This window comes from Lutra lutra, chromosome 11 (assembly GCF_902655055.1).
Source record: "Lutra lutra chromosome 11, mLutLut1.2, whole genome shotgun sequence".
NCBI lineage: Eukaryota > Metazoa > Chordata > Mammalia > Carnivora > Mustelidae > Lutra > Lutra lutra.
In genome coordinates this window covers 11838169-11861495 of record NC_062288.1, presented here as the reverse complement: position 1 = coordinate 11861495, position 23327 = coordinate 11838169, and the positions used below count along the sequence as shown (strand labels likewise).

Sequence of the window (23327 nt, the reverse complement as noted above, 5' to 3'; positions counted from 1 at the left end):
AGAAGATCAAAATAATTTCTCACTTCAGTCTTGTCCCCCATAAATTCCATTCCACACATCTGTCTAAACCTGCCCTCCTCTTCATCCCATCCCTATTTCGCAGGAGGACAGGCGTCTGCCCCACCATTCAGTCATTTGTGAAGCTTGTTCTGTTCTCTGTCATATCCACCACCACCCGTTGTTCCACCTCTTTCCTCTTGGAGGGTGAATACCGGCTTTTTGCGTGATGGGTGAATGGAAGGAGGGAGGGAGGGAAGGAAGGAAGCAAGGAAGGGAGGGAGGGAGGAGAAAGGAAGGGACGGGAGAGGAGGGGAGGGGAGGAGAGGGGAGGGAACAAACACAAGAAAAATCCCACTTTCCACCTCTCCTTGAACCCCTGTCTCTCCTTGCCCTTGGAAATACGCATTTCACACTCCGTGGCGTGCCCATTTCTCCACCTCAGTGACACCCCTGACATTGTGAGGAGCCCAGCATTGTCTCTCTTGGTGACACGTGGAGTAACAGGTGTCTTAGTGTCGATGGCATCTCGAATGTGATGAAATGTGTCACGCTGCTCGGAAGAGGCCACCAAATTCTCCTGCTGTTTGATGTTCCGCGGCTTCCACCTGGTTTCTGTCCCCAAGCGCTCCCCACCACCACCCAGGGGGGGGGCGAATTCCTGAAGCCAGTGTTTTTCAGTCCATTTTTAACTTGACCTACGTGTTGTGTATGACCGCATTGGCCTCCTGGTTATTTGCTGTTTCTAGGCCACACCGTCTCCTGCCTCCCAACCGTCCTGTCCTCCTCTGCCCCCTCTCTCCCTAGTGCCAGCCCCTGCCTTGGGCCACAGGTCAGTGTTCCTTGGAGCTCATTCCTCAACTCTGCACACCTGTACCTGGTAATGGAGCTCTCACCATTGACTTCATCTGTCACCTGTGTACCAAACGCCCCGGAGTCCGGGTCTGTACCCCAGTCTGTCTTTGGGGCACCTGCCTGTACTATGTCCGTCCTTGTATTTCCATCCCCTCTCATTCTGGAAACATCTTCCCCGCACAGAACAGGTGGGAATGTCTGGAGACATTTTTGGTGGTTACAACTTGGGAGAGAGGATGCTACTGGTGTCTAGCGGGCAGTGGCCTGGAATTCCCTAAACATCCTACAGAATATAGGGCAATTCCCCCCAAAAAAGGTTCACTGAGGCACAATGTCAGCGATACAGATGTGGAGAAGCCCTGTCCTATGCATTTCCGAGGGACAGAGCCCCGACTGAACTCCCTCTGATCATCTCCCACCGCGCATGCCACTGTATTCTGTGGTTCCGTGTCTGTCCCTCCTACTGGGTTGACGCCTACAGGCACACACCGCTGTGTTTGGTCCAGCTGCCCTCCCCAGTCCCGATCAAGGAATACGGACAGAGTATCAGTCACCCAGGCACCACTGTGGTAGCTACTGTCTGTGTGACGTTCCCAGATCAAACGTATGTAGCCTGCAGCCACCGACCCTCATAACCTACTCCTGCGTGTGGAGGGAGGGTAGAACCTGCAGGGGAAGAAGGAGAAGGTTCGGTTCAGGTGAGAAAACGTGAAGAACACGAGATCTCATGCCTCTGCCTCATGGGTAGGCACTGATACCCATGGCCACACAGTGCACGGGAAATTTCAAAAAGCCAAAGAACAGTTTAGATTCAATGACTATTTCTAAAAAATATAAAGAGGCTGAATAACTAGGTAGGCATAATCATCTAGGTCTATGTTGGTAAAATAATTTTTTTCTTAAATGAAAGCTAATATTAACAGAAAGATGAGCCCTTTACTATTTGGAATAGTAAAGGCATTATGAAGCAAAACCAAGGGGCGGGGGGGGACTGCCAAGAAAAGAACAACACGGGAGGAGAAAAGGATGAATAAGGTATTTTGACAGTGGATTAATTTTTCCATCTATCCTAGTGTTCTCTTATGAAGTTCTCATCTGGGTAATATATAACATCTTTGAACTCTCCAAATTACTTAAACCTTTATGAAATGCCGAGTGCATAGCATCTCTACCATTTTTACCTCTAACTCTGCTTCAAAGTCTCCTTCTCACGTTTTAAACCAAACCTCAAGAGGCAACTGGGTGGCTCAGTGGGTTAAAGCCTCTGCCTTCAGCTCAGGTCATGATCTCAGAGTCCTGGGATCGAGCCCTGCATCAGGCTCTCTGCTCAGCAGGGAGCCTGCTTCCCCTGCCTCTCTGCCTACTTGTGATTTCTATCAAATAAATAAATAAATAAATTTTTAAAAGTAAAAATAAATTTAAAAATAACTAAACCAAGCCTTGAGCCGCTCCTGTCTGTCCGATCACAGGAACTGCATCTCTGGGATGTACCCCATTCCTGGGGGCATCCCAGTCCCCTCCTGTCCTTTCTACGAGCCTCATTTTTCCTCTTTTACTCTGACTTACTACGTGAAATACATCTTCATACGCTGGCGATTTATTCCTATGGTAGAGTATAAATTCATTTTTTTCCTCTTTTCTTCTGAATTCATTTGGATACCTTACATGAGGGCTGTAGCTATAAAAGCAAAGAATACTGGGTTTATGGGAGAAATTGTTCTCTTGTGGATTAGGAGAGCATGAAGCATCTCTATGATTGCAGAATCCCCGCAGGGGGGCACCCATTCATCACTCACAGGTTGGGGGTCCCCTTCGGGCTTGCTGGTGTAGTCACCGGCCTGTGCTCGACGGCCACGCCCATCCACGGAGGCCTGGGATCCTGCCAACCAGGGGAAGCTAGGGGCTCAGAGGACACCTGCTGCTACTCAGGAAGGGGACCCTTTGGAGGCTTTTATGGTGATCTAGAGAATAATACTGAAAAAAAAAAATAGAAGAAAAGACAAATTAGAGAAATCGCTTACATTTCTATCTAAAGTCAGTTCTTAAAAGCCACAGAAAAGTAGGTTTCCACCACGTCACGTTTCCTGTGAACGGTATTATACACTATATCCTTTGAAAGGAGAGGATAATTTATAGAAGAGAAACAAGCTCAGTTGTTAGACACTGAACCATATTCACACTCCTTCCCCAGAGTTTGGCAAAGTGATAAAATTAAGAAAAAACAATTAGGGTTACAACTGGTGTGCCTCCCAGGTACACACCCCGAGGTCGCCACCAGCAGCTGCACCAGTGTCTTAGTCTCAGCCTTGGGGACAAGGAACCTGAGTCTGGGGCGGAACTGCAGCTCAGCTTGTATGTGGCCCATGGGGGAAGGGCTGGGGAGGGCGGGGAGGAGAGGGTAAGTGGGGGGAGCGGGGTCTGAGTCCCAGTGCATCCCAGTGCGAGCTCTGCAGTTTTCCCAAGGCAGCACCTTTCCTTTTAGCTAGGGATCGAATAAACAACCCCGGAACAATTTCAGTACAAAGCGTTTTTTATTGACATTGTAAGAAACATTGTTCTCTGTTTTTGTTACAAAAGGACTAGGTGGTTCCGAAAGCAAAAGTAGAGTCCACGTGTGGCAGGACTGCGGCCCTGGGCATGAGGTGGGCACGGGGGGAATCGCACGCGGAGAGGGGGGCATCGCACGGCTGCAGGCTGATCCGAGAAGGCCCAGGGCCGGCCACATCCGAACACTATGCCTACAATACTTAAATGTATTTACATGTGTTTCTTTTAAAAAAGGATTACACATTTTATTTTTTTTTAAAAATCTAAAAAAGGTGAAAAAAATGAACTCGTCTTTTATTTTACACGTTTGCGGGATACACAACAGTAACTTGTCCGAAGAGAACATCCTCCATCAGTTCAAACAACATGGGAAACCAGGTTACAAGACGGCTGACTCTGCTCGGATCGCGCACGCACTCGGGGGACTCCGGAGCGCACACCCTCGCGCTGCAATCGGGCTACAGGGGCTGGTCCCTCGCGTGGACAAGATCAACAGAAAATAAGGCACATACATCGCAAGAATCACAACTCTGCGGCTCGAGGGGACGAGCCAACGTATGAGGAGCAGGGGCAGTCTCATTAGCTCTTTAGGGAATAAAACAAAACGGTTTAACGAATAAAAACACAGTTCACACGGATGTTCAACAGGAGAAGCACGCACGAGCCTGCACTGAGAAGTAAGGGGGGACACTCGTGAGTCGCTGCGGTCTCCCTCAGCAGGGAGGGTCAGAGACATGGGGAGGAGGCTGGAGGCTGGAGAATGGGGGTGCGTCCCGCCCGAGGAGATGCCAAGTCTACAGACGGAAGGCTTCCAAGTGGCCCCAACAGACCTTCCTTCCACTGACCGTCGGGGCGCATCGCAGCGCTCCGGGAAAAGTACACTCTCCTCCTCCCTCTCCCCCATCTTTCTGAGATTTCCACAGACAGAAGCCAAGGGCTGCACTGAAATAGGTCTATCTCTGCAAACCTAAGGGCCAGAGGAAGGAAAGCAAGCATGGAAAGGTAAAGAATGGTAGCCACGCAGAGAATCCCCTAAATCACCACAGGGCAAAGCAGAGACCCAGGATGACAACGGTCCTCCCCCACGGTTGCCAGTTGCTGTCTGTCCTTCCATGGAGGGCAGGCGAGGTAGGAATTTAGGGTCACTGAGAAGTGCAGGTCACATCTGGGAGTTTGACCGGGGAGGGACTCTGATGGAGGAAGAGGGCAGGGTGGTGCCAGGGGCCGCCGTCCTCACTCAGCGGCTGCAGAACGCCCAGGTCCCAAGCTTGGAAACCAAGAACAGGGTCAGACCAAACCGTGAGGGCACGTAAGGTAAGATTAGGGTGTAGAGATTCTGCTGTTTGTGGAAAAAAGAGATTCAGGGGGTGGACCACTGATTTTGTGACCGGGTCATGGACTGTTTTGAGGAACACAGAAAAAGCCTGGCTCTTTTCTGTTGCTCAGATCCATTGAGCTCAGATCAGTAGCTGTCTTTCGCTTTTGGGCTCTGTTCCAAAGCAGATGCATCCTTGGACTTAAGAGCAGGTGCTGGTTGTGGGAGGGCAGCGGGAGAAGTCTCGGCACCCCTCCCAGTGGTTTCAGGAACATTCCGTGGAAAATAAACCCAACTTTCTCAGCCACAAAGTTCCAAAGGGCAAATTTCCCTCCACGCTGAGATTCTTGTTCCAAAGGAGAGATCATGAATGTGAGAAAAATGGGCTGGTTCTAATATTTTTTCCTATTGTCTAATGTTTTATTTTACTTGACCTGTCTAATACGAATTTAAATGGTGGGAATAAAGGGGGTGAAAAGCCACACAACTGACTCACGAGTCACTTTGGCTAAATCCAACTTCCAGGGTTAATGGGACGAAACAGAGAAGGTAGTCTGAGGTGTTAATATTTTATTTTTAATAGCTTACACGTTTTTAAATGTAAAATGTTGGATAATCCATGTGCTCGCTCTGTATACACATAGTATGTCTTTTACGTGTATCAGCTGCACATGGCAAGTAGCTGCACTTTTTTAGTCTTTAAATGTTTTAATCCAAAACAAAATTGCCAATTAAGTCCACGTGAAGGACTAACTGCATAGAACATTTAACTTCTTAACCGGATGCCTCGTTTAATAGAGAAGGTGTAAGAAAAGGCATCCACACAGCCACTAACCATCCTCCCTAGCGCTTACAAATACTAACAATGGTTAAAGTGATTTATTCCAAATGTCATTGTATGTCAGCTTTTTCCTTTACAACTAAGTGTTATAAATCCCTTAAAATAGGGCACTTAGAATAGAAATACTCCTTTGCTACAGTGGAATGAAGGTATGTTAATGAAATAGCCTGCCACTGGGTCTTTTAAATACCTAAATACTTAGAACTATATATAATCAATTCTCAGTTATCTATGATAATGGGTAAAGAGATGGAACTATAATCAACAAATACAGCAAACCCACAAATGTTCCCCACACTATTTCTACCCAGTAGCTTCACTCTACAATCTACCTAACTTTTTGCCAGAACGGATGGAAGTTGCCAACCCACCACTCTTCCCCTCTCTCCCTGGAGCGCGGAGCAACACTGAATAGTTGTGGAGACGGAGGGAGGAGAGGCAGCATGGATAACTGAGAAGTGAGCACATAGATGCACCTGCCCTGAGCGCACTAAGGGACAGGAGGAATTCTAAACCCCAACCGTGAGCAAACTAGTGTTTATCTGCCAGAGTCCCAAATTCCTGCTTGCGTGCAACCCTGACCTGAACTGGGGTGGGGAGTGTGTCAAAAATTGGTTATGCCTGCTACAGCACACCCACAAAGGATTCTTAAATTCACTATCCGTATTCTGGTTTTTGTGTCCAATGTGGGAATTACCAAAACAAACAAACAAACAAACACCATCAAAACCAAAAAGCAAAAACAAAAAACACCCAAAAAACACCCCAGAAAACAAAAAACAAAAAGAAACACAAAGCACATGTAAAGGAAAATTTAAAAAGCTGTAAGTGTAACCCCTTGGTCAAAAGCACGCCAACTCCTATTTCCTTTGAGTAACAGAGAAACACACATCAAAACTCTCATATGAGAAACACATCAAAACTCTCGTATGACTTCTCTTCGAAAAGAACGTGTACATCACACATTTACACTGTTTACTAAAAAGGGGGGGAGCTTACAGTTAAAAAAAAAAAAAGAAACAAAGAGGATGGTTTGAGTGTCACAATACTGATTCAAAACTGAAATGGAAGACAGTTTCTCCCTAGAATACTTTAGGGTTGTTCAGAGTCCTTTTCCATAAAAGGAATATACTTGAAACACATCCCAGTTAGGTGAGATGAGATTGCTAAAATACATACAGAACTAAAACAAAAAACAAACCGGCCAAAAACCGAGTCCATTTCATCTTAAACTCCTAAAGTTTCACGTTGGTTGGCAGCCTTTCCCCTATTGCCTACTGCATCACTGCAAGGAATTTGCTTTCTTCCGCAAGGGAGGTCAGCAAAGAGCTCATGTCCCCGATGGCCATGTTGGTGGTGCTCACAGACATCGCGGGCAGTGGGAGGGACGCGCGCGGTGTGGTGAGGCGGGAGGAGCTGTGGGAAAGGTTCTGAATGATGCTGGGGCTCAGGGCTCCAGACATCAGGCTGGCATGGTCCCCGTCGTCGATGATAGCATCAAAATCAATCTGCACCCCTTCCAGGTCATGGCTGTCGAGGCTGTCCACTGTGCTTGTCACCTGGTTAGCACCTGGGGAGAGTAATTCAGAGTTTTCGGCGCTGGCCCCCTGGAGCAGGCAGTTGGCTTCTGAAATGGAGAATGAACCAGTTTTCATGTCTTGCTGACTGAAGCCAACGGTTTGGTCATAGAACTGACCAGAGTAACTCTGTGGGTTCGAACAGAGCGGATGGGGCTGCCCTTGTATCTCCATCTTGATGCCGTTCACCCTACAGGCCTGACTCGTGTCGCTGAGCTGTCCCTGCTGCAGGGCGAGGCCGCCCCTCGGCGCAGCCTGGCGTCTGCTGCCCCCGAAGCCGGCACAGGGCTGGTAGCCCCTGGCGGCTGCCAAGCCCGACATCTGGCTGCCCTGGCAGGGGGGCCCCGGCAGGCCGCTCTCTGGCCCTTGATAGACGTTGACGTGTGAGGTAGCGCTGACCTGCTCTAGCACCTGCTGACTGGTGCGACCGGCCCCTTGGTGGTCGTTGAGCAGCTGATGGGACAGGTACCCCTGGCCCACCAGGTCTTGGGGTGCCATGCCATTCACAGCGCTGCCCGATGACTCGTGGGGCACCACTGACAGGCCAAAACCTGGCTGGCTCCCGTTCCCCAGCACCGTGGTGCTTTTCAGCTTTGCGGCCTGAATCCCGGCACCACAGGCGCCGTCAAGCAGGCCCGGGGCTGCCAACGGCCTGTTGAGGCAGTTCCCATACTGCTGGGTCTTGTAGGGCTGTTCGTGGAAGGTGTTCCCGCTGGTGCCCGGTCCGCCACCGTGGCTCGCTAAGTGCTCGGGGCCACCGTAGGAGCTGCCGTGCTCCACGAGGGTCGGGTACCCCCCGGCGGGGCCGACCCCGTTCCTTAAGGGATTCTGTGGGTGAACGCCCATGTTGGTGTTGGCGTACAAGCCGAAGGCTCGAGCCTGCGGCGCCGCCGACCTCTGGCCACATTTCACCTTGGATGAGCACAGGTCAGCGCTGCCAGAGCTGACCTCATTCCACTGAATGGGCAGGTCGGATTTGCTGGCTTCAGGGCAAGGCTGCTCCAGCGGCCGGTACTGCTGGCCGGCGTGGCTGTCGGGCAGCCCGGGGGGGTCGAAGTCTCCGTGCCCACTCCCCAGGCCGGGCCCATGGGGCCCTTTGCCGTCGTCAGAGACGGCGCTTTGGAAGGGCTGCTCATACCCCGCCTGGTTCTGGGCATTTAAATACTGCACCACGTCGTCGGGCAGGAAGTCCTCCTCATTCAGGCTCACATCGGCGTCCATGGTCAGGGACTCCAGGGTGACATTCTCGGTAATGCTCGGAGGGCAGGGGGAGGCCGCGAAGTGGCGCGGCTGGCCGCCCTCGGGCCGCGTGTAGTTCTGGAGCACTAAGTTGCGCTTCTCCAGGGAGGCGGGCAGCGCCGGAGGGTTGAAGCCGTGGAGGCTGCCGAACCGCGGCACCCGGGGCAGCGAGAGGCTCTCGGACACCGTCCTCACCGGGTCGCTGGCCCGCCTCACGCCGTTGCCCAGCGCGTCGGCCGGCAGCAGAGGGCGGCGGCCGTAACTGTGCACGCCCCCGTCGCTGCACCTCCGCGGAGGGTGCACGGGAGGCAGGGCCCCCGCGGGCTCCCGGCCGTCCCCGAGCAGGGCCATCCGGGTCTTCAGGCTCATCCTCTCCATGTTGGGCAGCGGGGTGGGGGGCGGCCCGCCCGTGGCCGCCGCGTACTTGGCCTTCAGGCGGTACTGCTGCGCGGGCGTGAGGCTGAGCAGGCTGGGCAGCCCGTCCCCCTGGCTGGCCTCGCTGGACCTGCGCGAGGCGTCGGTGGAGATGGGGTCGTAGGAGTCGGCCACGCTCACGTTCTGGGGCCGGCCCTCGGCCTGGGACGCCTCGCTGGACCTGCGGCTGGAGAAGCAGGGGGAGATGCCGGAGGAGCGGCGGCTGCTCAGGTAGGCGGAGCTGATGGTGCTGGTGCTGCTGTCCCTCCGGTTGAGCATGTTCAGCATGGTGATGTCCACACCAGCAAGGTCGCTTCTGTTTGGGAGGAGAGTCAAGGGCCCGCCCAGACTGCAGCTGGTACTGGGCTGCGTGCCTGCAGAGAGAGGGTAGAGAGAAGCACGTTCATTTCGGGAGGGCGGGAAACCAGTCAGGTGCAGGGTGGGGTGAAACTAGTTTTGGTTTCCCCGGCCGCGCAGCCCCCAACCTCTGCTGCGTGTCCCTAAAGGGACCAGGGAACAGTGAAGGAGTGGGTGCGGCTGGGTGCCAAGAAACTTTATTCGCGAGTGGGTGGCAAAGTTTGCAGACCCCTGGCTTCAACAGAGCAGTAGACACAGCCTGGATCACTTAAGCTCCTTCACAGGTGTAGGGTGCAGTGCTCTGGGGACAGGCAAGTCCGAGGCCAAAGGCATTCCCAGAGTGTCCTATCTACTCGGGGCTTCCTCTGACATCCCCTGAAGGTGGAGGACATCTGGGTCAGTGCGTGGGAGCTTCACCCTGAGGATACAGTCTAGGCATTCAGTGTCATCTCAGAAGCAAACCCTGACATGGGCTTGGGGCTGCAGATGCGCAAGGCTGCCTGGCCTGCCTTGACCTGGGAACATGTCAGTCAAGGTGGCCGCCGATCTCCCGGGTGCTGATGGGAAACCAGATGGCAGTGCTAACCCCAGATGCCGCTGCTGGAGGGACTTCCTCAGCCCGGTCCAACAGTTCTGATCTTACCGTGAGAACACAAGTCCTACATTATTATCCCCTCACGAACTGCTTTTAAAACACGGCCTCTCCAGAGAGGCCACACTGATGGGTGTGGTGACAGTATAATTTTAGGACCGGGGCACACACCAGTACACACCAAGCCAGGTTCCTCCTACTGTGGCCTGGGTGTATGGACAGAACGGAGAGCCTGGAGCCGAGGTGAGATGGGGCACGGGACTCACCGTTTCCTATGAGAGGAGAGACTGCAGGGGCTTTGGGGGGAAGAACGGGGTTCAGTCGTGGAAGCATTCCATTCACTTGTTTGAGCCTTTCTAGTTTTACGTGCTCCATCCATTTGGTCCCTGCTGGGTTCCTCCTGGCTTGCAAGGCGAGGGCGGTGGTTGCAGTGGAAATGGTCGAGTCCATGATTGGGGTTTCGTCAATGGCCCCGAGGTCTCCCACACCACCTCCATCGGTCAGAGGAAGCTCGAGCCCACTGTTGGAAAAGTTGCTGATGGGGGACTGTTGGCTGCTGCATGAAGACTGACCACCAGGGCTTGGCTGAGATGTCTGCTGGGGTCAAGAGCAAAGCAAAGAGGTGTCATTGGGAAGGAGAAAACAAAGGAAGCCGAAAACGAGGGCTCATGCAGATCCTAGACCTCCAGGGTGCTCCAGGGGTGCAGTGAGGGGAGCTGTGTGCCGGTGAATGGAAGCGGCCTCTCGCAATCTAGGGGCTGATGGGATACCCAGCGGATGTGCGGTGGGGGCAATGGAAGCGGGGCGTGCTGAATGGGACTGGGGGCGGTGACTGGCACGATATCAGCCACGGGATCCTTCCCTAGATGCCAGCTCTGCAAACAGGCTTCCTCAGCTCTAATCCCACTTGCACGACTTGACCCTTTGGGCAAAAGACTCAGTCACTCTAAACCTCAGTTTCCTTATCTACAAAATGGGGACAACTTACTTATCTTCGGGACTGTGGCGGGAATTAAGTGTGAGGCCCAGAGAGGCCACGAAATAGACAAAGACCTGGGAAACAGTTCCCATTCGGCTCCAAGGGCATTCGCAGTTCATCTTATCCCAGGTGGCTTTAGTCCGCAGGCTCGTTCTGCTTGGCTCCAGCGGGCGCGGGAGATGGGTGCTTGAGAGGCACACTAGGTCCTCTCCCATGAGACCCTCTCTGAGCTGCTCAGGGCTAGTTGCTCAAGCTCTCTGTAACCTCCCCCACTTCTGTCTACACTTGCCTGCTCCACAGAACCCCAGCAAGGCTGTGCATAAAGACAGCTGCAAGAAACGCTCCAAGTTACAGCCATCGGAGTCTGGAATAATCTTCACATTCCCCTAAAGTGCCCTGGCGTTTCTCTGGGAGAATCAGGCAATGTTTCCCTCATCACCACTGTGTGGACTGTATAAGCCAGTTCTACAACTAGAGAGAAACCTGAGCCAGTGCACAGGCTCTCCGTCAGGGAAAGGACCCCCCCCCCCCAGCCCCAGGGCTCCTGGAGATGGGGAGTGAAGGAGAGCTGGTTGTCCTCAGATCTGGGGTGGGGGCACCCTATAAAATGGCCCTCAATGACCAGTCTGCACAGCCTAGAACCGCTCTATCTAAAATTCCAATGGTGAATTCCATTGGTAGATATACAGGATAACCCCTTTTTTGTGGATAAGAAAATTGACGTTCAGAGTTCAGTGATTGCCCAAAGTCACAAATTCACAAGGTCAATGCTAAGACCAACCTAAACTCCCTGCCCAGCACCATTTCCATCTCCCCACAGAGGCTTCTCTAGCGTTACTGGAACAACTAGAAGCTGCCAGCAGCCCCAAGAACAAATTCTTCTGGGAGAGAGAACCACACGCACTCAGTTATGGACCCCCACTGTTGTCCCAGGTGGGGTGCACAGGGCTGTCGGGAAGGGGTTTTAGGCATAGGGTTTCTCAGCAGAGCCCATCACACTCGTTTCACAACCACACTATGTACAGCCAAGCAGATGAAGACTTCCTAAGTGAATGCCATGTGATACACCAAATTTGTCCCGGGCAACCAAGCAGAGCCAAATGAGATACACAAATCTGATGGGGAATTTGGGAAGCCTGGCTCACATTTTGCTTTGGCAGAATCCTGAAGGGCCAGGCCACCTGCTCCTTCCCAAGGGACTTGGAGCATCCAGGATTTCGAGGGCTTTGACTCTTGGACTGTCGGCTCAGAGTGTGTGCAGGTGAATCTGTGTGTGTGTGTCGTGTGTGTGTCTATGTGTATGCACACACACACCGTAGACTCAAGCCTCTAACAGGGCACAGAAGGAGGCACAGAGGCCCTTAAGACCAGAGAATCGCTCAGAGGAGCTCAGATACTTCGACACAGATTAAACTGGGAACAACAATATATCCAGATCATCCTCAAAGAGTGAGGACACCTTTCTTGTCCCAGAATGAGTTTACATGCTTCAGTTCGATAATGTGATAGTCTTTGAGAACATCTGCTTGGTCGGCCGGCCGTGATTTGTTATGAAAACCTAGACAAATAGAACACTGAATTTCACCATCTGACTCCACATTTCCACATGCTGAATGTTCAAAACACATTGCTTCTACGTTTGAAACATAGCTGAGTAGTGTTCACTACCAAAGATACCACAAAGCACAAAAACGAAAAATCAAACGCACAGAAGTTAAACGTTAAAACAAACACAAAACAAAAAGAGCAGAGAAGCCAAAATTCCCTCACCTTATTACCCACTGTCCTTAGGAAGTGAGAACAAGACATTTAGGAGCATTACACAGAAGAGATGTGGAATTAATAAGAAAAAAGAAGAAAGAATTTAATTCATAGCACGATGATCAAGAATACATTTTTAAAGAAAGAATATTAGAAATGTAAATCTCATATGCATTAGTAAATGTCTACAAAGCGATCTACTTATATTTATATGTGTATGGATATATACAGACAAAACAGTCCCCTGTAGGAAATCAGATGAATTTATTAGCCTTCCCTATAACATATGGAGCCTTGTCTCAAGCTCTATGGTCCCTTCCAGTGTATGTTTCTATGATTTCATTGCTTTATAAAATAGTTCACATCTTGGGGCATCTCAGATGTCACTGAACAAAATAACTATACGTTCTTATTTCTACCAATTTTCTTCTTAAATAATGGGTCTTTGGAGAGGAAATGACACATTTTCTTGAGCTAGGGATGTACATTAAAGGTACAAGAGGTTCTGGGTCCCTACGATGTCCGAAGAACATAAATCATTGTCTTTTGATGACATAATCTAGGAGACTACAAATTCATTTTCCTTGTTTCATTAAACACTTGGGGATAAACTGTTGAATGTTCTGCACGTTGTACCGGTAGACTTTATTTTAGGAAATGGATATGCAATCCCCCCCAAAAGTATGCACAACACCGCTTATGAACTGATTAACTTTAACGCATGGTGATGAGTCATAAGACTACATCACCTTTTGACTAAGGTGCTTTTTATTTTTATTATAGTTTATTTTTTGACTAAAGGGCTTTGTATTTATTTTTCTTTCTTTTCTTTCCTTCCTTCCTTCTCTTCTTTCTTTCCTTTCTTTCTCCCCTTCTTTCTTGCCTTCCTTCCCTCCCTCCCTCAATCCCTCCTTCCTTCCTTCCTTCCTCTCTCTTTCTTTCTAAAAGCAAAATACAGCTACTCACTGGCAACTCATGATAAACCTGGACAATTTCTTGGTATTATTTGGCTACACTTAATGTTACCCTCTAAAACTCTTAAACTCAACAAGTCATTAAAATTCAACCAATCATTAAATTCCACTCGGTCAACTCCAAAATTGTACATGGGCATCGTTTCCTCTCCATACGTACTGCTGCATGGTGACATCACTCAGGAACTCATAGGATGTCCATCCAATTGCTGGACTTTTCTGATTTTAGGAAGACACTTTGCGAAACTGAGCATAGCGATGCCTGCCTGACCAGTCGTGTGCATCTAGAAATCCAAGCTCATGACTTCTATCGGGTACGTTCCTCTGTACATACAGTAGCCAGATGAGACCCCAGCACATCCCTTGCTCCTCACCTCTATGGTTCGGGCTCCACTGCCAAAATGGTCTCCAGTCTATCAAGCCCATCCTTAGCCTGGCACTGGAGCTGGCTTTTCTAAAAATCAGCCGGACCACGTCATTCACCATCACCAATAAAATAGAACCCCTTTTCCTCCTCAGTCCTTTTCATTCCTGCACATCATCCTGGACCACTACCACCGCCCCCCCCCCAACCCGCCACTGGCTCCTGCTGCAATGTCAGGCCTGCACCTCCCCCACTTTGAGAGCTGAACTTGAGACCCACCCCCACCCCCTTCCCTATCACATCCTCAAGTGGACAGGCGGTCTGTTCCCTTCTCAAATGCTCTCACGCGCACTTGTGGGAAAGACCCATCACACAGAGTTCTAAGTATTTGCTTTTTGGTGGTCTGTCTAGCCCACGGGTCTCTAAACGCCTAAAGAATAGGGACCATGCTTATTTATTTCAGAGTTACCAGGGCAAAGCACGATGCAAAATACACGTTTATAGAAAGCCTGAAGGGCTGATTTTCTCCATTACAGGTCTGCTGGAAATGTAGTCGGTCATGTAGTTCTTTCTAACTGCCATGATGTGCTATGGTTCCAGACTGATTTTAAAAAGTTAGGAAACTCTGGTGCTCTTTTCTGAGTTACTCTATGCTGACTAACCTTAAGTAAGGAATCCGGGTCTCTGAGCTCCTGACCCCTTCAATCAGGGAGTCCAGTGCCATGAGGACCCGGGTGGTCTGGTCCGTCCTCATGCCCTCGTTGACTTTTTAAAATAACCTAGGATGACTTGGGGACTAGAAGGAAAGCGAGTGACATACCATGGGCTTCTCTGCCTTGACTGCTTTCACTTGGAGGCATTCTTCCCGCTTTGAGGTAGTGTGGCTGAGGTCCTTCTGCTCCCCGAGGGCTCCCTGAGTCTGCCGGCCGGGCGACCGGGACTGTGAATGGCTGCCAGAATCGCGGGGCGGGGGGGGCCGGGGATGTATGTCCCCACGCTGCTTCTTGGTGACGTGAGCCTCTGGGCCGTGCACCGTCTTCACGTGTTTCCGGAGGGAACTCGGGTCTGTGTAGCGCTTCGTGCAGCCTGGGATTTTGCACACATACGGTTTCTGCCAAAAGCCCCACAAATGAAATAAGAGATTGTTACCAAAGCGCTCGCGCCCCAGCCCAACAGTCTCATGGACACACATTGCAGCTTTCACTCTTTCAAAGCACCTCCGCAAAGCTGGGAGGTGTTCAGACACCTCTAGATGCTAAGGGTTTAATAAGGTCATTTGAGGGGGAGACAGACCATGAGAGACTATGGACTCTGAGAAACAAACTGAGGGTTTTAGAGCAGAGGAGGTGGGGGTCGGGTGAGCCTGGTGGTGGTTAATAAGGAGGGCACGTATTACATGGAGCACTGGGTGTGGTGCATAAACAATGAATTCTGGAACACTGAAAAGAAATAAAATAAAATGAAAAAAAAAATAAAGGCCATTTGAACACTGTTCGGGGCCTGCAAATTTGGCTTTAATAGACTATTATTTTAAAAGATGCTCAAGGACAGTTGCAAATGTGCAGATCGCCTGTATGTCCTTGGAAACATTTATCCTATGAGTGGGAAGAAGGTTCCTGGTGTCAGGGTAGCTGCTCAGTAGGTATTTGAAGGTGACAGTGAAGACGATGACAATGATGGTGACAACTGCAGAAGGAGTCTTACACACACATCTCATCATCAGAATCATCACCTCATCAGAACGCCATGTGCCTCTGGGAGAGGTTGTGTGAAGACATTTCTTAGGGATGTCCTGGTTCTCTGATCAAAAATCACTATACCCTTTGTGAAAATGTGCACATTAGCATGTAAAAAAAATGCCTACAGCCTCTTCTGTGTTAGAGATCACTAAAATACGTCCATTTGGGTCATGTTACAACTCTATGGGATGTTCGGGACTCAGAATACTCAGAACCTTCCTGATTCTCAAAGTCGCAAAGCCCTGTCTGACCGTCTGCGAATGCTCACTCACAAACTGAGAAGGGCTGGTGGTTGGTGTCCTGGAAAGGAGGATGCCTGTCTGGGTCTGCCCCTGAGTGCTAAAGCCTGTGAATGATTCCGTGTTCCATGTGGGCCTGTGATCAAACCTACAAATGCAGTCATTAAAAATTCTACGGATGCTTATAGCTAAATTATTTACTCAAATCACAGAATCGCTGGCATTTACTCACGACCAACATCAAAACCGGGATTTTGTTTACCTGGCTTGAAATATAATACATTCGTGACTCCTTCCAAGAATACATATCTACGTAGACCAGAAGATGAGCTATTAGGTTAGCGACAGTCATAAAAAGCATGATTAGTATAATATACCCATTATATTAAAAAAAGCTGCCCTGTCTTATAGAATATATGTGTCTAAAAGATGCTTTTTCACTAAAAGCCCAAGAACAGACTGAGTGCTACAGAAAATGATGAAATGTCCTAATGTAGGGAAGATCCGAAAATTATCCCGAGAGACTTCACCTCCAAATTTGAGATTCTTTTGGGGAGAATTGATTCCCATTAACTATGAATTACTTCTATTCAGGGGCTGCTGTGATTTGCAGCACATATATAATGAAATGAGCACATCAACTTCTATGCATTAGGGACAGAAGAATGGCTCCAGCCATGAGTGGCCATTACCTTCCAGCGTCTGACACGGGCCCTACGCCTGCTCACCACGCTGCTGGGACAGGCCGCTCCATCAGCGGGCATGCTGGAATGCACAGCGCAGGCATCGGGGGGCGGGGGGTGAGAGGGGTGCAGGGAGAGAGCACCAAGTCAGGCCAGCGTTACGCGTCTGAGCCACTGCTCTTCCCGTAAGTATATGCATGTGTCCACGCTGGGTTAGCCTGGACGTGAGGACACAGCTAGCAGTGGAAGGTCTTTGCTTGTGACCAGTGACTGAAATGCTAGAACTGTCTGCGGGGATAAATGCTGTCAGTCTCCCTGAGTTACCCGTGTCTCCTGTCCTAGATGTTCGACTTTTGCCATGGTCGTTTCCTTTTTGACTCACCCAACGGAAGGGTACTTTGTGAAAGCGACTGCTGCATTTTTTACTTGACTTTGTAGCATTTATCCAACTACAATTCTCAATGAATGTGTAGCGGTCCCCACTATAGGCAAGACTCAGAGAATGTCAAGTTTTAAGCTGCAGGATTTAATATCTGGGGTTATAAAAAGTGCAGGAAAAATAAGAAAGCCTGTAATTATCACCAGTCCCAAGTATGAATGCCCCCAAAGGGTGTGGACGGAGGGCAATCATTTTTTAGTTGGGGTGACTGTGGGAGGCATTGGTTTCTACGTCGTTACATCCAGGTATAACACCCAGCTCATGGGGTCTAACGGTTAAATGAGACAATGTATGAAGTGCTCACCATGATGTGTTGTTGCACAGAGTGATTAATCAGTGAACAGAACTTTATTGCCAGGGGGCTTTGTAGCTGGGTCCTGAAAGAAGACCAAGATTCTGAGGGATAAAAGTGAAGGTAAGTGGATGCAAAATGTAAAACCAGGGTCTAGTGGCAGGAGCATTTCATGCCTGCAGGCGAGGCTGTCCAGTTCCACGCATGTCCACAGAGGTAAGAGGTCAAGCTTGGAAGTGCAGGCATGGGCTGGGTGCCAGCAGGTATATAGACCCAGAGAGTTTAAACTTTCCCTCTAGGAAAGAGGAAGCCATTGGAATGTTTTGGAGAGGGAGACACACCGAGTCCGAGCTCAAGGATTCTTACTTAGCGTGACTCTGGGGGGACATGAGCTGTGTGGTCTCAAGTCGGGATCCCTGGCAGAGACCACTGCTGTGGCCCCAAGTGGGTGAGGCAGCCTAAGGGTGTAGGGGGAATGCCAGACTGGCTTCCTGAATGGGAAAAATGCCCCTCTTGTTCGAGTTCACAGTATTCTGTTCCATACCCTCAACAGCAGAGCATATGCCCCCTAACTAGCTCTTGATATTTGTTTGGGGCAATGAATGAAAGTACAAATAACAGAGAGCCAATAAATGAAGGAGGATATCTAGATTTATTGTGGACCGGCTCCTGACACAAATATAGATTCAAAATTTTGGTGGAAGTGAAGCTGTCCGTCATTCTTCTGGAGGGCCAAAGCCTGGTGCGGTCAAGGTGGCTAACTGAGTTTCTATACGCTGCTCAACCCTGGTGAAAGGTATGATTGAACAGTGCTTCGTTTAATCTCATATTGGATAAATGCTGAGACAAAGCTACACTCTTGACCTCCCAGAAGTGGACAAGCTCAACTCTAGTGTATTTAAAAGCAAACAGCTGTGCACATAATTTAAGTCCATAAGAAAGACAGAAAGCTGAGTAAGTGTGTGTGTATGTGTGCACTGCTAATCCCAACCCCTCCTTTGCCCCAATTTCTCCACAGCAATAGGAGGAAAACTTGGCCTAATAATCTATTGGAGTGAATACCTCCAAGACGTCTAGTCGTAATTGTACTTAAATACATGGAGTGCAGTTAAATATATTAATTCAATTTAATTCTAACTTAATCAAATCCCCAAAAACATTTTATATTGAGATCTAATCCATATACCATAAAAAAACCCTTTTAAATTGCACAATTCAGTGGCATTTAGTACTTCCACAATCTTATGCAACTGTCTCCACTTACCAGTCAAATTCCAGAATATTTCCAACGTCCCCAGAAAAAATCCTGTATGTATTAGCAATCACCCCTAGTCCCTTCCCTCGGCCTCTGGCAAACCGCTAATCTGTTTTCCATCTCTATGGCTTTGCCTAGACTCCCTAAAACTTTGCACAAAACAACAGCAGCAGATTACACTATAACCACTGCACGTAGTAGAGGCATTTTTGACATTAAAAAACGGAGATATGGCATCTCCCCTAAAGTCTCCTGCAACAGCTGATTGTTAATAACAGGTTCCAAATGACGGATGTCTCCTCATTCTGCCACAACCCTTTTAAAAAGCATCTGTACATGTGGACGTGCACATGTGAGCTCAAGTGTGAGTGTGTTTTTAAGAAAAGTGTGGCTCCTTCCATTAGAGATGTGTTTGCTCTGTCGCCATGAGCTGAAAGGACACTTGGAGAGGACCATAAGGCCAGTGGTCCCTGAGCTGCTAAGCCAGGTCAAATGTGTCTTCTCTCACACATATCAAGCAAACCGATGACCTCCTTAGCGGGAGCAGAACTATGTCTCACGTTAACAAATTCTGGCCAAAAATCCTATTTCTACGCAAAATTCGGGGAGCTTTTTCTGTTCATCTCTGGACTCATTCCAGAGAAGCATTCACAGAGGAACCCGAACTTTGAGCTCGACCTTCTTCAAAGAGAAATTGGAGGCCTGCAGGCAGATGTGCCTTAAAACACAGGCCAAATCATTTTTTTTTTAAAGATTTTATTTATTTATTTGACAGAGAGAGATCACAAGTAGACAGGCAAGCAGAGAGAGAGAGGAGGAAGCAGGCTCCCTGCTGAGTAGAGAGCCCGATGCGGGACTCGATCCCAGGACCCTGAGATCATGACCTGAGCCGAAGGCAGCGGCTTAACCCACTGAGCCACCAAGGCGCCCCAGGCCAAATCATTTGCTATCATTTTCATTCATACTGTTCTGAACTTCTGGGGGGTAACTATGGACAAAACAGCTCCCAAGAGCCTTTGGAAATGAGAATGCCTGGAAATCCTGTTTGGCCAAGGTCGGTGGCCTGTAAAGGCCTTTTTTGGCTAGACTGCATTGGAAGATACTACCTGGAGAAAGCAAGGAAAGGTGGGCATCTATCCTGGCTGCTTACTGGATCATTCTCCGCATGGATTCATGCTATTCCAGGCAGAGCAAGTGGGTGGAATGCCAAAGTGAAATGCTCTTACTGGGGAATGCTCGGATGGCTCAGTCGGTTAAGCATCTGCTTTTGGCTCAGGTTACGATCCCAGGGTCCTTGGACTGAGTCCTCCATCGGTGTCCTTGCTCGGCGGGGAGCCTGCTTCTCCCTCTCCCACTCCCCCTATCTCTCTCTCTCTCTCTGACAAATAAATAAAATATATTTTTTAAAAATGCTCTTACTGTTTGACCAGTAGGTGGCAGTTCTGAACAAGGCGAAACCTGCTTGCCAAGGGTTTGAGGTCCCCCCAGGTCTGCATTGCTCACCAGACCGGGCCCATTTGCAGTCAGCCCCAGGGGCGCAGACCTGCAGCCCAGCGCCCACTCCTGCCAGGAAGGCCGAGAGGAAATGAAACGGAATGGGCCTTGTCTCCATGTGCATTGCCCACGAGGGCTTCTGCTACCACCCTGAGCTCCGGGCCCGAACAGCGCCTCGTGTGGGAGCCTCACCTCATTGGAATGCGTCCTGTTTTGGTGCTTGGCGCGATCCGAGGCATTCGAGAAAGCCTTGTTGCAGCCTTCATGCTCACAGACGTACGGTTTCTCTCCAGTGTGAGATCTCAAGTGCGTTTTCAAGTTTTCTAGTCTCGAGTAGGCCTTTGTGCAACCTTCAAACTGAGGACAACAGGTAAATCTGCATCACTCCACACAGTACAGGCTTAGGCCTAACACTCCCCCAAAGTTGATGAAAGACTGACATTTCGAGGGTCAGCAGCTTTTCAAAACCAAGGAACAAAAGTCCACTAAACTCTGCATTTACTGGGATTCAGATGGGGCTCAGTGCTGTTGAAGAGACAGCATTTTCAAGGTTACTAAAAAGTCCTGGAGGTTTCTTTCTTTCTTTCTTTCTTTCATGTGTTTTTTAATAGACCACTCAATGTGGACAATGGGTTTCATTATCTGCTCACTGATCTCCTCAAATTCCCACTGATTTTAGATTCAGCACAAAGTTCACTAATATGGCTTTGGGTCCATACAAAGGCATGGAATTTGATCATGTTTGTAAAGAGCCTTTAAGATGTAAAGCGCAGGGCTGAGCAGTGCCCAGTGTTCCTGGAGGCCCCTGTGTGAAAGGAGGCTTAGTCCCAGCCTTCTTGTGTGTCTACACCGGGCCTTGGGGATGGAATAGGAAGGCAAAGGAAAACTCTGAAGTCACGTGGGTTCTGTGTTTAAAAGTGAGCTTATGGGCTTCAGGTCAAAGTTGGCATGTCTCTCTGCCCTCTGGGTCTTCCAGTGTGATGGACATTACTGCTGGGGCAGGCATGCAGGCCACGCGCTCATTGCCAGTGCCCACCAGTGTATCCCAGCTGCCCCCAGCCCACCCACGGCTCCACTCTCCAACGCGGTAGCCACATGCCCCTGTTTCTATCTACATTTTAAAAAAATTAAATGGAAGTACAATAATCAATTCCTTGTTTGCTCTGGCCAGGTGTCCAAAACCCTCAAGGGGCCCACAGGGTCCCCCGCTACCTGTTGGACAGCGCAGGTCAGAGCGCTTCCGCTGTCCCCCAAAGTGTGGTTATCACGGCTCCTTCTCCACTTCTGTCTTTCCCCCCAATTCCAGAACCCCCTTCTCAGAACTCTCGGCGTTCATCACAACACCCGGCTCCTCCCACCACCGGGCCGCTCCCCAACCCCTCGGCAGGGTCTGTGTCCGCATAGCATGCAGAGGTCCTGCCAGGGAGCGGAACCCCACCCCGACAAGCGCCCCCGCCAGGGCCCCCCATGCCCACGGCCCACGCCGTGCACTCACAGTGCATTTGTGAGGCTTTTCCCCCGTGTGCCGCCTCATGTGCACCACCAGCATGTACTGGGCTTTGAAGGGCTTCTGCTCTCTCGAGCAATCCAACCACCGACACACGAACTCCTTCTTCTCGCCGTGAATGTGGTCGTTGTTTATATGCTGGGGTGGGGACAAAAGAAAGGGAGAGCACGTGGGAATGCAGGACTCATTTCTGAAGACGACAGAAGGGAGGGCAAAAGGCGCCCCAACCCTCAGCCCCTAAGGAACGTATGATAACTTGAAATACAGATGGTGGTTTTTGTTGTTTTTGTTTTTGTTTTTTTGTCTTTTTTTTTTTTAGGTTGTAGTTTTCTTAAATTTGCCCTTAGTAATCATGCACCTATATTTTGTGGCGCTATTTGGAGGTGGCGTGGTGGCCAAGAAGAGGGGAGGCATGACATGGGGTGAGCCCACGCATCCTCGCTGGGTCTCTGCCTTTTTCACATGCCCAGTGCGGGTCAAGGTCAACAGAGCACAGGGGAGCTCCCACGCACTCCCGTCCTCGGGTTAGCACTGCGGCTGCGCTCTCAGGAAGGGAACATGCACACGCGTGCACACACGTGTGCCCACACACACATCATTCCCTGACAGGAGCAGCAAAACCAAAGGAAGCACTTTCCTGAACTACACTTTAGCTCCAGTCAGTGGGATTTTTTCTCTGGGGTGATGATCACAGACAAAAGAACCAAATACTGAAGAGGACCAGGAGACCAGCGAAATGCTTGAGTGTCTGGGTCACAGCTTTCTTGATGTACAAAATACAGGGATGGCTTACCTAGGCTCGAATGTTCTTCCCAGCTTTATAGAACTCTCTTAACTCCATTTCTAAAACGAAGATGAATTTCCCTGAATGCCTCATTCACTCAAAGTTTTAGAACCATTTTTTAATATAGTTCCTTGGTGGGGGGGGGTCATACCTCAACTGTCCTACAAAGGGAAGACACAAAAAACCCTAGAGAAACGCCTGAGGAAGAGACGGTTCTCACCTCGGATCCAATTTAAGTCGATTTCAGTACGATGATTATTATGTGACTTAAATGTCCATTTAGTTACTGAAGAAGTCAGTGTCCTGGGTGGGTCCTGTTGGTTTTATTCTGTGGTTTCCTTACCCCACATTCTATTTGCCTTAATTTAAGCCTCTTGTAAGCACTTTCTCAAGTGTACGTAGAAACACACCACAGATGAGTCCGTTGGATAAGAGAAAGCCGCCTTTGGGTTCCATGTACTGTGTGGTCGTGACAGAACGTTTAATGACTTTCTTGCTCAGGCTCTGGTTCCTGAGTGAGTGGTCTCTGGGGGCCTGCGGGTTGGAGTCTGCCCTCAGCTGGCCTTACCCTGTTCCTCCAGGGGGTGGATAAAATGACCTTTGCTCTGCCTTCTGGACTTGAACACTGGGTGAGGGCGGAGAAAGGCAGTGGCTGTGACCTCCCCGTTCCTTGAGCATCTCTTGCTCATCACACAAATCCATCCCATAAAAACTGCTCTTGGTTCACTTTTCCCCGAGGTACTGGAAATAACCTCCTTGGATTGGAAAGGACACGGAGGAAGAGGAAGGTGGGAGGAGCTGGAAACCAGAGTTAGAACTGGGCTGAGTCTACTAGAGGACAGGACCCACATCTTCTCATTTCATAGTCTCAGCAAATGGCCGGGGTCCCTGGTACCTGGCAAGTCCTCAGTACGTATTTGCTGAATGGACTGGACTCAGGTGGCAGACTGAACTTTCAGTGGACAAAAGGGATTGAACTTGATGCTTCTGCTTGTCTTGACTTAGTTTCATTTCACCTAGTGTCCATACAATACGATTTTAACGTAACGTGTTCTATGACTTTATGACGATACACTATCGAGA

The 23327-nt window shown here is 49.6% G+C and overlaps 1 protein-coding gene across 4 annotated transcripts in view; it reads right to left on the bottom strand.

The window, feature by feature from the left end:
* Positions 1-6699: 6699 nt before the first annotated feature.
* GLI3 (GLI family zinc finger 3) overlaps positions 6700-23327 on the bottom strand; it is a 265100-nt gene continuing 248472 nt past the window's right edge. For 2 of the 4 annotated variants that reach the window (XM_047694927.1, XM_047694929.1), the window contains 5 exons: positions 21449-21598; positions 20146-20310; positions 14633-14923; positions 10001-10331; positions 6700-9159 (listed from right to left, as the gene is read on the bottom strand). In XM_047694927.1, coding sequence (XP_047550883.1) covers positions 6830-9159; positions 10001-10331; positions 14633-14923; positions 20146-20310; positions 21449-21598 — 3267 coding nt within the window. In that variant the 3' untranslated portion in view covers positions 6700-6829. The remainder of the gene's footprint in view (positions 9160-10000; positions 10332-14632; positions 14924-20145; positions 20311-21448; positions 21599-23327) is intronic. The other 2 variants (XM_047694928.1, XM_047694930.1) reach the window with 2 other exon arrangements.